The sequence below is a fragment of the Bos javanicus genome, chromosome 29 (assembly GCF_032452875.1).
Source record: "Bos javanicus breed banteng chromosome 29, ARS-OSU_banteng_1.0, whole genome shotgun sequence".
Classification (NCBI taxonomy): Eukaryota; Metazoa; Chordata; class Mammalia; order Artiodactyla; family Bovidae; genus Bos; species Bos javanicus.
In genome coordinates, this window is record NC_083896.1 from 26,999,174 (window position 1) to 27,016,544 (window position 17,371).

Consider the following 17,371-nt stretch of genomic DNA (forward strand, 5'->3'; position numbering starts at 1 on the left):
TACTATCTTTTCTCCTTTTTCCCTGACCAAGTATCTCAAACTTCTACAGTCCAAGGACTTTCCTTATTTGTTTTTCTCAATGTATTTGAGCTCCTCCAGCCACCCTCCCCATGATAGTTGGTGTTATCTCTTCACATGCCCTCTTTCCAATAATACACTCAAATACAAGGCTACTAAAAACCCTCTTAGATTTTTCAAACTTCCTAATATAGAGACCACAATATAGAAAGTGACCAATCCAGCTCTGGGTAATCATTTCTTACGTGGGGCTCTCAAGCTTTATCTCGGGCTTTCCTGATGGCTCAGTTGGTAAAGAATCCACCTGTAATGCAGGAGACCCAGGTTTGATCCTTTGATCCTTAGGAAGATCCCCTGAAGAAGGAAATGGCAACCCATTCCAGTGTTCTTGCCTGGAGAATCTCATTGACAGAGGAGCCAGGTGGGCTACAGTCCATGGTGTCACAAAGAGTGGGACATGATTGAGCAACTAACACATACACACATCTGTCTACCTACCTATGTGTGCTTATTTTGACAAGTATAAGAAAAATTATTGGGATCTTGTAGCTAGCGAAGAGATGAACGGAAAGCGGCCTGCTGAGCCGGGTTCTGACCGGGCGGGGAAAAAAGTAAAGAAGGAGGTGATGGCGAAGTTTTCGGATGCTGTCACAGAGGAAACTTTGAAAAAGCAAGTGGCTGAGGCCTGGAGTCGCAGGACGCCATTCCGCCACGAAGCCATTGTCATGGACATGGACCCCTTTCTTCACTGCGTGATCCCAAACTTCATCCAAAGCCAAAACTTCTTGGAAGGACTTCAGAAGGAACTTTTGAACTTGGACTTCCATGAAAAGTATAATGATTTATATAAATTCCAGCAGTCTGATGATCTGAAGAAGAGAAGAGAGCCCCACATCTGTGCTTTAAGGAAAATTCTGTTTGAACATTTCCGGTCTTGGATTTCAGACATTTCCAAGATTGACCTGGAGTCAACCATTGACATGTCCTGTGCTAAGTACGAATTCTCAGATGCCCTGCTCTGTCACGATGATGAGCTGGAAGGGCGCCGGATCGCCTTCATTCTTTACCTGGTTCCTCCCTGGGATGCGAGCTTGGGGGGCACCCTGGACCTGTTCAGCGTTGATGAACACTTTCAGCCGAAGCAGATTGTCAAGTCCCTTATCCCTTCGTGGAACACACTGGTTTTCTTTGAAGTGTCTCCAGTATCCTTTCACCAGGTGTCTGAGGTCTTGTCTGAAGAAAAGTCACGTTTGTCCATCAGCGGCTGGTTTCATGGTCCTTCACTGACCAGGCCTCCCACCTACTTTGAGCCTCTCATAGCTCGGAGCCCTCACATCCCGCAAGATCATGAAATTTTGTATGATTGGATCAACCCTACTTATCTTGACATGGAATACCAAGCTCAAATTCAAGAAGAATTTGAGGAAAGCTCTGAAATTCTCCTAAAAGAATTCCTTCAGCCTGAGAAATTTGCAGAGGTGTGTGAGGCTTTGGAGAGAGGACGTGTGGAATGGAGCAGCCGAGGTTCCCCTAACAAAAGGTTTTACGAGAAGGCTGAGGAGAGCCAGCTTCCTGACATCCTGAGGGACTGCATGGCGCTGTTCCGCTCCGAGGCGATGTTCCTGCTGCTCTCCAACTTCACAGGCCTGAAGCTTCACTTCCTGGCACCTTCAGAAGATGAGCCTGAGGACAAAAAGGAGCGAGATGCAGTCTCTGCTGCTGAGAACACTGAAGAAGGGACTAGTCACAGCTCTTCTGAGCCAGAGAACAGTTGGGCGGCCACCAGCGACAGCAGTCTACAGAGCGAGGGACCGACGGACCCAGAGGAAGACGAAGCAAAGAAAGAATCAAGTGTTCCCACATGCCAGGGGGAACTGAGGCATTGGAAGACTGGTCACTACACTTTAATCCATGACAACAGCAAGACTGAATTTGCCCTGGACTTACTGCTCTATTGTGGCTGTGAAGGCTGGGAGCCAGAGTATGGTGGCTTTACCTCCTACATTGCCAAAGGAGAAGACAAAGAGCTGCTAACAGTGAATCTAGAAAACAACTCTTTGGCACTGGTCTACAGAGACAGAGAAACTCTGAAATTCGTCAAGCACATTAACCACCGAAGCCTAGAACAAAAGAAAAGCTTCCCAAACAGAACAGGCTTCTGGGACTTTTCATTTGTCTATTACGAATAACAAAGCAGGCCAAAGCTGGAAAAAGACCTTTCCTGAGTACTGGCCCAGCTGTAAGAGTTAAGACGTTGCATGAAGGAGAGCCACAAGATGACCTGTTTGACAGCACTCTTAAAACTGTGTATGACTGTCCTTTAGTAGGGCTCATAATGATTGTCATCGGTTTAGACCTTGAGCTTGGAGCTAGGTACTTACCTCTTGATTTTTTTTTTTTAAAGGGTTTTGTCTTTAACATTCAGTTCTTCATTTTCCATATTGGCTTCTTCAGTGATTAAAAAATGTGTGAGGTAAAATATACATAAAATGTACCATTTTAACCACAAAAAAAAAAAAAAAAAAAAAAATTATTAATCAGAAAGTTAATATTAAAAAGGAATTATGCAAAACTACATATAGGGTATGATTGTAAGTAGTTAAAAATATAACTGTGTTTATAGTGATTGGAAAGAGCATATTAAATAAAGTCAAGGAAAGATACTGGTATTTTTCTCACTCTTGAATATTTATCAGATAGTTAATAAAGTTGTAATGCTACATTTACAATAAATCTATAATATGTTATGAAATAATGAGATGTGTAATGGGAAACGGGTGTTAAGATAGACAGGAGGACCTCTAATTACTCCCTTTGGTGATTCGCAATTCTTAAGTCTAAGATTGGGCCACAGGGGATAGTGTCTTAATAGAAACTCTCCAGTTTGAAAATATCATAAATCCAGCATTTCATGACCAGACTACATGACAGGGCTGAGTGTGGAAACTTTGTGTCTTGGACTCAAGAGCACAAGGTGCTGAACCTTGTCTCTATGTCATGGCATCTTACGTCAATATGGACTTTGGGCTTTAGAAATATATTCTTGCCTAAAACTTGACAAAAGTCCCTCTGCCCATGTTAGGTGTGTTTTCCATTAGCTGGTGTTTGTCTAAAACTTTACCTCCTTCTATTCAACTCTTATTCTGCTTACACTATGCTTCTCCCTTTTCTCTCTCTCTGTCTTGCTTTTAACTCTATTTGTCCTGATCATTTTCCCTGTTCAAACAACTTAAGAAGGAGAATTATGGAAGTTATGAAAATTCTTATATATTGCTGAGTCCTGTGATTCATTGGGAAGTCAGCACTGAGAAGGACGTGAAGCAGGGCAGACTTAGAGATAAGTGTGCTCATGCAGTAGGAGAATGATTTGTATGAGGAAGGTGGATGAGATTGAAGCAGATTGGTTCTTTGTTTATGAATTCCCTTTTGCGGTTAGTATAAAAAATAAAAACTATCCCCACTCTTAACATCTACTCTTTTAATCAATATCAATCTACTCCTCTTATCAATATGAGAACTTCCTTTAGCAGGTGTATGTACTTTCATTGTCATTGAACCCTGAAGGTTAAAATGCAAATTTCTTTGAATGTGGTGATAGCAAAAGTCACAAAATTTATAAAATGCTAATAATATAAAATTTTAGAATTCAGAGTTGGAAGAAAATATCTAGTTTAGTCTCCTTTGCAGCAAAATAATTCCTTCTTCTGTTTCCCTAAGGGTAAAATTTTCTGCTTGAAAATCTTCTGTTATTATCTGTTCTTAGAAATTTTTTTTCCTGGTATGTCAGGTTCTTTCCTGAGAATAGGTTTGGATGGAGATAAGGCATTGAGTGCTAACTGCAGAGGAGGAAAGAGAATTTTGAAATTGAATCTAAGGTAATTTGTGAAATCTACACTTTTGCTGATCACATGTTTGTAACAAACACCTTTGTGAATTTGTTGAGCTAGAAACAAAAAAAGTTCAGGTAAATGGAGAATTTATGCACTTCTAGCCTACAAAATATCTTTTAATTCTGCCAGATATTTACATAATCCTCTGCTGAAGGTCTCGTGGAAAGAACATTTTTCCTGACCTGTGTGTTTTTCTTTGATATTTTTAAAAAAGCTTTATTTTTTTTAGATGAGTTTTTGGTTTACAGTACAGATTTCTCATATACTGTAGGCCCATACACATGTACAGCCTGTCCCATATCCAAACATCCCCATCAGAGGGCACACTTGTTATAAACGATAAATCTACCCTGATACGTCATTATTACCTGAAATCCATAGTTTACTTTGGGGTCCACTTTCAGTTTTGTCCATTCAATGGATTTGAACAAATATGTAATAGCATCTACCTACCATTCCATACAATGTATTTTCACTGACCTAAAAGTCCTTTGTGCTCCACCTATCCATCCCCTGCCAACCAGTAATCTTTTTACTGTCTCCAGAATGTCATATGGTTGGAATGATAAAGGTTGTAGCTCTTTCAGATAGACTTCTTTCACTTAGTAACACAGCCTTATTATTCCTCCATGTCTTTGCATAGGTTGATGGCTCATTTCTTTATAGCACTTAATGATGTTCCATTGTCTGGATTTACCATAGTTTATCCATTCCCCTACTGAAGGACATCTTGGCTGCTTCCAAGTTTTGGCAATTGTGAATAAAGTTTATATAAACATCAATGTGCAGAGTTTTGTGTTAATATACATTTTCAACTCCTTTGCTTAAATATCAAGGACCATGGCTGCTAGATCATGGTAAGAATACATTGAGATTCATAACAAACTGCCAAACTGTCTTACAAAGTGACTGTGCCATTTGCATGTCTACCAGAAATGACAGCTCCTGTTACTTCACATTCTCACTAGTATTTGGTATTGTCAGTGTTTTAGATTTTGGGCATTCTAGGTTTGTAGTGTTATCTCTTTGTTTTAATTTGTATTTCCCTGAAAATCCCATGTGTGGAGGAGCCTGGTAGGCTGCAGTCCATGGAGTCACGAAGAGTCAGACACGACTGAGCGACTTCACTTTCTCTTTTCACTTTCATTCCCTGGAGAAGGAAAATGCAACCCACTCCAGTGTTCTTGTCTGGAGAATCCCAGGGACGGGGAGCCTGGTGGGCTGCCGTCTATGGGGTCGCACAGAGTCGGACACGACTGAAGCAACTTAGCAGCAGCAGATGACATAATGTGGAACATCCTTTTATGTCCTTATTTTCCAGGTTTATATTTATCTTCTTTGGTGAGGTATCTATTAAGGTCTTTGGGATAATTTTTAATTGGGTTGTTGGTTTTCTTATTACTGAATTTTTAAGAGTTCTTCATAACATTAGTCATTTGTCAGATGTCTTTTACAAAATATTTTCTCTCATTCTATAGCTTATTTTCTCATTCTCTTAGCTGTGTTTTTGGCAAAACAAGTTTTTTTTTTTTTTAACTTTAATGAAGTTCAGTGTATCAGTTATTTCTCTTATGAATTGTGCCTTTGGTGCTATATCTAAAAACCCATTGCCGTATCCAAGATCATGTAGATTTTCTCCTAAATTATCATCTATGAGTTCAGTAGTTTTGCATTTCACATTCAGGTTTGTTATTCATTTGAAGTTAATTTTTGTGGAGGGTGTAAAGTCTATGTCTAGATATATTTTGTATGTGTGTGTGTGTGTGAGAGAGAGAGAGAGAGAGAGAGAGAGAGAGAGAGAGAGAGAGAAAGAGATGTCCTGTTCTGGAATCATTAGTTTTAAAAAGACCATCTTTTCTCATTGTATTGCATTGCCTTTGCTCTTTTGTCAAAGATCAGTTGACTATGTTTACTCTACTTTTTTTCAAATCTTGCGGATCCCTTTTCAAGTCCATTTCTAATTATATCTTCATCACACCTTCAATGCTTTTGTTTTAACTACATTACCATTGTCTTATATGCATGAGGACATAATATTGGACATATTGGACATTTACTACTAAATGCCAAGCATTGGGCAAGGAATTTTATTTTTGTTATCTCATTCAATCCTCACAAAGACTTTATGAGGCAGACAATATGATTATCCACTGTTCTTCTGTAAGAGTTGAGGCTCAGAGAGGTTAAGTGAGTTTCTTATGGTCCAGAGGTAGAAAATGATAGAGTCAGGGTCAGAGTTAGAAACCAGTTTTATATTAGGTTAAGTTTTTTAGGGATAACACTTTATTTTATTCATCTTTATATTTCTAGCAGGTGGATAGAAAATTAATGTTTGTGAGATTAGATTGATTGTTGAGGCTTAAACTCAATGTGTAAAGTATATTTGGGGCTGGAAAGGAGTTTTTTTGCTTTCCTGTTTGTATTTTTGCCAGAATCACAATCTACTCAAACATTTTATACAGGACAAGCTTTATACAGGGCCCTGGCTCTATAGATTGATTTCAAGGTTATTCTGAAGAGCTCCTATTTTCTCTACTTCTTCATTCTTTGCCATAAATTCTACTTATTGAGCTTTTTTCCCTGTATGGCTATAAGCCTTTATTCTCATAAAATTGAAACAACGTAGGAAATGGTAAGAGATTAGCAATTTATAAATTAATGTTAATACATCTATCAGATTATTTCCTATGAGCAAATATTGATCACAAACAGAGAAAAATCAGTTATATCCAAGTGACAACATGTGGACGGCTAACATAAAATTTGATTCAAAGGAACAAAAGAAGATATTGGGCCTTCAGAAAAAATAATTGAGGATCTTTAGGCTTATATGACTGACATTAATTAATGAAGTTAAAAAATTATAATGTAATTGAAATTTACATGAATGAGATTTGTGGTATAGAAATAAAGTCTTCCTGAGGAGGGACATATTTTTGGTGGGATGCAATAGCTATTTCTATTACTTACACGAGGCTCTTCTAGACTCAGTGTAATTCCTGTGTGTGTGTGTGTGTGAGCATGTTATAAATATGAATTGTATATCTTTTCTTGAATGTAAATGCTAAACAGTGGAAAACACTATCACTGTAAGTAAAAATAAATAGGTAAATGAATATCATTTCTGTTTAGGTTCCCATTTTTATATGCATATACTTGGATAGTTGGTCTATTGCTTTGCTGTGCTTAGTCGCTTAGTTGTGTCTGACTCTTTGTGACCCCAAGGACTGTAGCCCACCAAGATCCTCTTTCCTTGGGATTCTCTAGGCAAGAATACTGGAGTTGGTTGCCCCGCAGTTATCCAGGGGATCTTCCCAACCCAGGGATCAAACCCAAGTCTCCCACATTGCAGGCTGATTCTTTACCAGCTGAGCCACCTGGGAAGCTCAAGAATACTGGAGTGGGTAGCCTATCCCTTCTCCAGGGGATTTTCCTGACCTAGGAATCAAACCAGGGCCTCCTGATTTGCAGGCAAATTCTTTACCAGCCACCAGAGAAGCCCAGTTGGTCTATTAAGCAATTAATTATGACTTGGCTTATAATACAAAACGAGTTTGCCATCTGATGCCAAATTTTCCTTGGAGAAGATGCTTCTGTAATATACCAGTTTGTGTGATGATAAACTGGATTGGGAGAAACTACCTAAAACCTATAATAAGAGTTGATTACTGCGAGGTTTGTCAACTATAAATTATTCTATGTAATTTTGCACGTGAAAAATACTGAGGCCAAATGCAACACATTACTTAGCTGCAGGTCCGGATTTATTACTGGTTTCCTTTTCCTCTTTGACATTTTTTTGCTCACAGTCACTGTTTGAGAAATAAGTTTACTAGGAAGATATTTTCTCAGTTATTTGTAGTCTTATATCATGAATGCTTTGCTTTTCCAGGACTGCCTGGTGCATAGACATGCAGAACTATACTTCTGTGTCAGAGTTCATATCGTTGGGAATTCCTAACACTGGAGGGCTGGAGAACTTGCTATTCATCCTGTTTTTGATGTTCTATCTCTTCACTTTACTGGGAAACCTGCTCATCTTCCTCACCATTCTGGTTTCTTCCAACCTCCACACCCCCATGTATTTTTTCCTGTCAGTGTTTGACATATTTTTCCCTTCAGTGAGTTCCCCCAAAATGATACTACCTAATGGGACAAAGCTGAACCATCTCTTACCAGGGCTGTGCCTCCCAGCTGTTCTTTTACCACTTTCTGGGTAGTACCAAGTGCTTCCTCTACACTGTGATGGCCTATGACTGCTTTGTGGCTATTTGTCACTCTTTGTGACACATGGTTATCAAGAACCCCAGAGTGTGTACCAGCTTGACAGTGAGTTCTTGGCTGGGTAGCTGCCTACATGGAAATATCCTCACATTTCTTGTGTTTAAGTTACTTTACTGTGGCCCCGATGAGTTGGACAATTTCTTCTGTGACATCCCAGTGGTGCTACCCCTGGCCTGTGCAGACACCTCTCTAGCTCAGATGGTAAGCTTCACTAACATGGATTTTGTGACTCTTACATGCCTTATCCTTATCCTTACTTCCTATGGTTGCATTGTCCTTTCCATTTTCAAAATCAAATCTTCTGAAGGTAGGCGCCGAGCTTTTTCAACCTGCAGTGCCCACCTGATTTCAATCATCTTGTTCTATAGGCCTGTGATGCTCGTCTATCTTCGGCGTGCTTCCATCCCCTGGCTAGATTCTGTTATCCAAGTGTTAAATAATATTGTTGTCCCTTCCCTTAATCCTTTGATTTATACCTTGAGAAACAAGGATGTGAAGCTGGCTCTGAGGAAAGCATTAACTCAAGTGGTCCATGTTCTGGGGCATAAGGTATGGTGGCAGTTCCTTTCTGAAATTCTTTGAGGAGTTGCTTCAGATACACTACTTGTACAATAGGATTGATGCTTAAATAGTGAGCTGGGTGAAGATGCTATGTGACATCTCTTGGGAGTCCTGTCATGTGGTCAGGGATTGGTGGACTGAGCCATGATGTACTGCTTCAAGGACACTTTTCAAATTAACTCAGCCTTTCTCTGTTTTAATTTGCCAAAACAGTGTATCTTTTTTTTTTTTATTCAATTTTAATTAAAAAAAATTATACATGTGTTCCCCATCCTGAACCCTCCTCCCTCCCCATACCATCCCTCTGGGTCGTCCCAGTGCACCAGCCCCAAGCATCCAGCATCGTGCATTGAACCTGGACTGGCATCTCGTTTCATACATGACATTTCACATGTTTCAATGCCATTCTCCCAAATCTTCCCACCCTCTCCCTCTCCCACAGAGTCCATAAGCCTGTTCTATACATCAGTGTCTCTTTGCTGTCTCGTATACAGGGTTATTGTTACCATCTTTCTAAATTCCATATATATGTGTTAGTATACTGTATTGGTGTTTGTCCTTCTGGCTTACTTCACTCTGTATAATAGGCTCCAGTTTCATCCACCTCATTAGAACTGATTCAAATGTATTCTTTTTAATGGCTGAGTAATACTCCATTGTGTATATGTACCACAGCTTTCTTATCCATTCATCTGCTGATGGACATCTAGGTTGCTTCCATGTCCTGGCTATTATAAACAGTGCTGCGATGAACATTGGGGTACACGTGTCTCTTTCCCTTCTGGTTTCCTCAGTGTGTATGCCCAGCAGTGGGATTGCTGGATCATAAGGCAGTTCTATTTCCAGTTTTTTAAGGAATCTCCACACTGTTCTCCATAGTGGCTGTACTAGTTTGCATTCCCACCAACAGTGTAAGAGAGTTCCCTTTTCTCCACACCCTCTCCAGCATTTATTATTTGTAGACTTTTGGATCGCAGCCATTCTGACTGGTGTGAAATGGTATCTCATAGTGGTTTTGATTTGCATTTCTCTGATAATGAGTGATGTTGAGCATCTTTTCATGTGTTTATTAGCCATCTGTATGTCTTCTTTGGAGAAATGTCTATTTAGATCTTTGGCCCATTTTTTGATTGGGTCATTTATTTTTCTAGAGTTGAGCTGTAGGAGTTGCTTGTATATTTTTGAGATTAGTTGTTTGTCGGTTGCTTCATTTGCTATTATTTTCTCCCATTCTGAAGGCTGTCTTTTCACCTTGCTAATAGTTTCCTTTGATGTACAGAAGCTTTTAAGTTTAATTAGGTCCCATTTGTTTATTTTTGCTTTTATTTCCAATATTCTGGGAGGTGGGTCATACAGGATCCTGCTGTGATGTATGTCACAGCATATATGTATGATGTATGCTGAAAGTGAAGGGCTGGAAAAAGATTTTCCATGCAAATAGGGACCAAAAGAAAGCAGGAGTAGCAATACTCATATCAGATAAAATAGACTTTAAAACAAAGGCTGTGAAAAGAGACAAAGAAGGTCACTACATAATGATCAAAGGATCAATCCAAGAAGAAGATATAACAATTATAAATATATATGCACCCAACACGGGAGCACCGCAGTATGTAAGACAAATGCTAACAAGTATGAAAGGAGAAATTAACAATAACACAATAATAGTGGGAGACTTTAATACCCCACTCACACCCATGGATAGATCAACTAAACAGAAAATTAACAAGGAAACACAAACTTTAAACAATACAATAGACCAGTTAGACCTAATTGATATCTATAGGACATTTCATCCCAAAACAATGAACTTCACCTTTTTCTCAAGCGCACATGGAACCTTCTCCAGGATAGATCACATCCTGGGCCATAAAGCTAGCCTTGGTAAATTCAAAAAAATAGAAATCATTCCAAGCATCTTTTCTGACCACAATGCAGTAAGATTAGATCTCAACTACAGGAGAAAAACTATTAAAAATTCCAACATATGGAGGATGAACAACACCCTGCTGAATAACCAACAAATCACAGAAGAAATCAAAAAAGAAATCAAAATTTGCATAGAAACGAATGAAAATGAAAACACAACAACCCAAAACCTGTGGGACACAGTAAAAGCAGTCCTAAGGGGAAAGTTCATAGCAATACAGGCACACCTCAAGAAACAAGAAAAAAGTCAAATAAATAACCTAACTCTACACCTAAAGCAACTAGAAAAGGACGAAATGAAGAACCCCAGGGTTAGTAGAAGGAAAGAAATCTTAAAAATTAGAGCAGAAATAAATGCAAAAGAAACAAAAGAGACCATAGCAAAAATCAACAAAGCCAAAAGCTGGTTCTTTGAAAGGATAAATAAAATTGATAAACCATTAGCCAGACTCATCAAGAAACAAAGGGAGAAAAATCAAATCAATAAAATTAGAAACAAAAATCGAGAGATCACAACAGACAACACAGAAATACAAAGGATCATAAGAGACTATTATCAACAATTATATGCCAATAAAATGGACAACGAGGAAGAAATGGACAAATTCTTAGAAAAGTACAACTTTCCAAAACTCGACCAGGAAGAAATAGAAAACCTTAACAGACCCATCACAAGCACGGAAATTGAAACTGTAATCAAAAATCTTCCAGCAAACAAAACAGTGTATCTTTTCTGCTTTACACAGTCTGTTCTCGTGGGAACTGTGTTTTCATTGATTACCATAAAGAAACAAGGTTCTGGAGAACATGGACTGGCTTCCTTCCTTCTTTCCCCAAATATATGCTGTACTCTATTTTCTTACAATCTCTTTCTGGCCATTTAATAAAACCAGGTCAACAAGGTGTGAAATTTTAAAGTAGAATTGCACAGTTTGGTAAATTTAAGTTTAAACTTGGTTTATAACTTCTATGGCTTTAATCATGTCTTCTCAGTACAAAACAATCCCATTTGAAGCTTTATGCTTTTGGCCATCAGAGAAATTTGGCATTAAAATTCTACTCATATGTCATAAGTGAGAAGTTGGCCATTAATCTATTCTTATAAAACGGGAGACTGGATTTCTGTAAATTGGCAGAGGAAAGTCTCTCTGAGTCAGCATTCTCTATTCCTTATACGTTTGGTCCATTTCCTGAAAATCTAATAGATCTGTAATTAGTTAAAATTGAAGCACTAACAATGTAACTTACTTTTTTTTGAATCTTTCAACATTAAATTTTTTTTTTATTTTTTAATATAAATTTATTTATTTTAATGGCTGCGACCCAAAAGTCTACAAATAATAAATGCTGGAGAGGGTGTGGAGAAAAGGGAACCCTCTTACACTGTTGGTGGGAATGCAAACTAGTACAGCCACTATGGAGAACAGTGTGGAGATTCCTTAAAAACTGGAAATAGAACTGCCTTATGATCCAGCAATCCTACTGCTGGGCATACACTGAGAAACCAGAAGGGAAAGAGACACGTGTACCCCAATGTTCATCGCAGCACTGTTTATAATAGCCAGGACATGGAAACAACCTAGATGTCCATCAGCAGATGAATGGATAAGAAAGTGTGGTACATATACAATGGAGTATTACTCAGCCATTAAAAAGAATACATTTGAATCAGTTCTAATGAGGTGGATGAAACTGGAGCCTATTATACAGAGTGAAATAAGCCAGAAAGAAAAACACAATACAGTATACTAACGCATATATATGGAATTTAGAAGGATGGTAAAAAAAAAAAAAAAGAAAAAAGTTGACACTTTTGTTTCTACTACAATCCAAATCCATTTCTTTATCTTCCCTTATTGCATTGGACCTCTCCTATGGTGATCAATACAGTGATGCTAGTTAACATTTTCAGGAGAAAGCTTCTAGCATTTTGCTCTTAAATATATATCGTGTGTGTGTTTATACATACTTTGATTAGCTATGAATGTCCCTTCTTTCTAGTTTTTCTTAGAAACAGATGCTGAATTTAACCAAATGCATTTTCTGTATCTACTGAAATAATCATATAATCTATTGAGATTATGCTTTTATTCCATTCACATAGCAAACTGCAGTGACTTTAAAATATTAAACCAAGTTTCCTTTTTACACATATGTTGATTTTATTTGCTAGAATTTTGGAATTAGACTTTTATACTTGTTTTTTAGCAATTTGTCTGTAAATTACCTTTCCTGTAATGCTTTGTCAGATTTTGCTATAAAGGTCATGCTGCCTTAATAAAATGAATCAGAAAGTAAAAAAAAAAAAAAAATTATTTATTTTAATTGGAGGTTAATTACTTTACAATATTGTATTGGTTTTAATCAAATGAGCTTTAGGTTTATTATCTATTTAGATTTATCCAAACACCTAGAATAAGAGCTAACACTTAAAATAGTCCAATGTATATGATACACTTTACATGTATTGACTAATTTCTCACAAAATCCTAAGACATAGATATATATGCATACATATCCTCCTTTCATAGGTAAAGCAACTAAGGCCAGCAAAATTTTTCCTCCCAGACAGTCTGAATCTAGAACTGAATGGTTACTGGCTTATAAAAAGTACTGAAGAATCATAAATTCTATATAATTATAGCTATCCTTACCATCTTGCTTTCTGAATATTATTTGCTGTTCTATTTTTCATATACAGACAAAAAAGAACACACATTTCGTGACTCCATTTGTAAAAAATATCCCAAAAGGGCAAATTAATAGAGACAGGAAGTAGATTAATGGTTGCCTAGAGCTTGGAGTAAGGATGGGAATGATTGTAAATGGACATTTTTTTTCCTTTTAGTATGAGGGAAATATTTTAAAATTAGATTGTGATTATAGTTGTACAACTTTATAAATACATATTCTTTGTAAATATATTCTTATTGAGTTGTACACATAAAATATGTATTTTATGACATACAAATTATATCTCAATAAACTTATTAAAATACTAAAAAATCAATACTAGTCAAAAAGCTTTAAGGTTTTATGATTATCTGATTTAACATCTTTATTTTGAAAACAAAGCTAATGAGTAAGAAAGTGAGTAGTAATATATGACTATAACATATTTACTTTTTAAATTAAGACTCAGATAATTTATTCCACTTTGTTAGAAGTGACCAAAAGCTTTAAATGCAGACAGACTGATATTCAAATCTAAGTTCTGTGATTGACTTTTGGAGTTAACTTTGGCAATTATTTAAACTTTTTCAGCGTTATTTTATCTTTAAAAAGAAAATAATATCTACTCATAGGGTTGATGATGCCAGAATGAAATAAAGGGGCCTTGAAGAGTTTGGTTAAAAAAAAAATAGGAGAATCTCAGTAAAACGTAATTATAATTTCAAAACCATGGAGAAATAAGACTCTTCTGAATTCATTAGCATGAAAAAAAAGACAATAATGATTAGAAAGCTGTAAATCCTTAAACCATTTTAGTGCATTTTGTATTATCCCAAAAGAGTCCGACACGACTGAGCGACTTCACTCACTCACTCGAAGTGATTTTAGCTATAACAAATTTTCTATTAGAAAAGTTTATTGGCATATAGTTGCTTTACAAAGTTGTGTGAGTTTCTGCTTTACAACAAAATGAACCACCTATATATACATGTATATCCCCTCTCTCTTGAGACTCCATCCCACTCCCATCCCACCCCTCCAGGTCATCACAAAGCACTGAGCTGAGCTCCCTGTGCTGTACAGCACTTTCCTACTTGTTATCTGTTTGACACATGGTAGTGTGTATATGTCAGTCCTAATCTCCCAGTTTGTCCTCCCTTTCCTACTGACCCCAACCCATGTCTGCAAGACTGTTTTCTAGACCCGCGTCTCTATTCCTGCCCTGCAAATAAGTTCAACAGGAACATTTTTCTAGATTTCATATATATGCATTCAGTTCAGTTCAGTTCAGTCGCTCAGTCCTGTCCGACTCTTTGCGACCCCATGAGTCGCAGCACGCCTGGCCTCCCTGTCCATCACCAGCTCCCGCAGTTCACCCAAACACACGTCCATCAAGTCGGTGATGCCATCCAGCCATCTCATCCTCTGTCGTCCCCCTTTCCTCCTGCCCCCAATCCCTCCAAGCATCAGAGACGTTTCCAATGAGTTAACTCTTCGCATGAGGTGGCCAAGTACTGGAGTTTCAGCTTTAGCATCATTCCTTCCAAAGAACACCCAGGACTGATCTCCTTTAGAATGGATTGGTTGGATCTCCTTGCAGTCCATGGGACTCTCAAGAGGCTTCTCCAACACCACAGTTCAAAAGCATCACTTCTTCGGTGCTCAGCTTTCTTCACAGTCCAACTCTCATATCCATATATGACCACTGGAAAAACCATAGCCTTGACTAGATGGACCTTTGTTGGCAAAGTAATGTCTCTGCTTTTCAATATGCTATCTAGGTTGGTCAAAACTTTCCTTTCAAGGAGTAAGCGCCTTTTAATTTTATAGCTGCAATCACCATCTGCAGTGATTTTGGAGCCCCCACAATAAAGTCTGACACTGTTTCCACCGTTTCCCCATCTATTTCCCATGAAGTGATGGGACCAGATGCCATGATCTTAGTTTTCTGAATGTTGAGCTTTAAGCCAACTTTTTCACTCTCCTCTTTCACTTTCATCAAGTATATGATATTTGTTTTTCTCTTTCTGGCTTACTTCACTCTGTATGCCAGACTCTAGAGGTTTCCAGGTGGCACTAGTGGTAAAGAACCTGCCTGCCAATGCAGGAGACATAAGAGACATGAGTTCGATCCCTGGGTCAGGAAGATCCCCTGGAGAAGGAAATGGCAACCCACTCCAGTACTCTTGCCTGGAAAATGCCATGGACAGAGGAACCTGGCAGGCTACAGTCCATGGGGTTCCCAAGAATCAGGCACAACTGAAACTACTTAGCCCAGCACAGGTTCATCCACAACACTAAGAGTGACCCAGTTTTATTGTTCTGTGGCTGAGTATAGTCCATATATGTATGTACTACCTCTTCCAACATACTTGTTTCATTGAGCAGCCAGTAAAAACAACGTGCTCACAGCCCTACCTAATTTTATCTTTTTATGCTCTGATTCTTTCTCTACACAGCAGTCAGCAGACTGATTCTTAAAATGTTAAGTTGAATCAAGTCACAGTAGTTAAAGCATGCTGAGAGAAACACAAGTAGTGATCTTTAACAGGAATAAAGAAATGAAAAAATGAACAAATGGATTTTTAGAAAAGGATGTTAATTCAGGAAGATGAAAAACTGATATTGGGAGACTATACAGAAATTATGAAAAAAAGCAGTTTTCTTTTTTTTTTAAATTTTATTTTATTTTTAAACTTTACAGTATTGTATTGGTTTTGCCAAATATCAAAATGAATCTGCCACAGGTATACATGTGTTCCCTATCCTGAACCCTCCTCCCTCCTCCCTCCCCATACCATCCCTCTGGGTCGTCCCAGTGCACCAGCCCCAAGCATCCAGTATTGTGCATCGAACCTGGACTGGCGACTCTTTTCATATATGATATTATACCTATTTCAATGCCATTCTCCCAAATCATCCCACTCCCTCCCTCTCTCACAGAGTCCAAAAGCCTGTTCTATACATCAGTATCTCTTTTGCTGTCTCGTATACAGGGTTATTGTTACCATCTTTCTAAATTCCATATATATGTGTTAGTATACTGTATTTTGTTTTTCTTTCTGGCTTACTTCACTCTGTATAATAGGCTTCAGTTTCATCCACCTCATTAGAATTGATTCAAATGTATTCTTTTTAATGGCTGAGTAATACTCCATTGTGTATATGCACCACTGCTTTCTTATCCATTCATCTGCTGATGGACATCTAGGTTGCGTCCATGTCCTGGCTATTATAAACAGTGCTGCTATGAACATTGGGGTACGTGTGTCTCTTTCAATTCTGGTTTCCTCAGTGTGTATGCCCAGCAGTGGGATTGCTGGATCATAAAGCAGTTCTATTTCCAGTTTTTTAAGGAATCTCCACACTGTTCTCCATAGTGACTGTACTCGTTTGCATTCCCACCAACAGTGTAAGAGAGTTCCCTTTTCTCCACACCCTCTCCAGCATTTATTGCTTGTAGACTTTTGGATCGCAGCCATTCTGACTGGCATGAAATGGTACCTCATAGTGGTTTTGATTTGCATTTCTCTGATAATGAGTGATGTTGAGCATCTTTTCATGTGTTTGTTAGCCATCTGTATGTCTTCTTTGGAGAAATGTCTATTTAGTTCTTTGGCCCATTTTTTGATTGGGTCGTTTATTTTTCTGGAATTGAGCTGTAGGAGTTGCTTGTATATTTTTGAGATTAGTTGTTTGTCAGTTGCTTCATTTGCTATTATTTTCTCCCATTCTGAAGGCTGTCTTTTCACCTTGCTTATAGTTTCCTTTGTTGTGCAGAAGCTTTTAATTTTAATTAGGTCCCATTAATTTGTTTATTTTTGCTTTTATTTCCAATATTCTGGGAGGTGGGTCATAGAGGATCCTGCTCTGATGTATGTTGGAGAGTGTTTTGCCTATGTTCTCCTCTAGGAGTTTTATAGTTTCTGGTCTTACGTTTAGATCTTTAATCCATTTTGAGTTTATTTTTGTGTATGGTGTTAGAAAGTGTTCTAGTTTCATTCTTTTACAAGTGG

General features: G+C 38.0%; 1 protein-coding gene and 1 pseudogene across 1 annotated transcript; both read left to right on the top strand.

The window, feature by feature from the left end:
• The first annotated feature begins 562 nt into the window (after nt 1–562).
• Nucleotides 563–2,528, top strand: LOC133241142 (prolyl 3-hydroxylase OGFOD1-like). The gene has a single exon (XM_061406266.1). The coding sequence runs from the start codon at nt 579–581 to the stop codon at nt 2,205–2,207; it is 1,629 nt and encodes a 542-aa protein (XP_061262250.1). The 5' UTR covers nt 563–578; the 3' UTR covers nt 2,208–2,528.
• Nucleotides 2,529–7,819: 5,291 nt separating this feature from the next.
• LOC133240952 (olfactory receptor 10D1B-like) lies at nt 7,820–8,774 on the top strand (annotated as a pseudogene).
• The last annotated feature ends 8,597 nt before the right edge of the window (nt 8,775–17,371 follow it).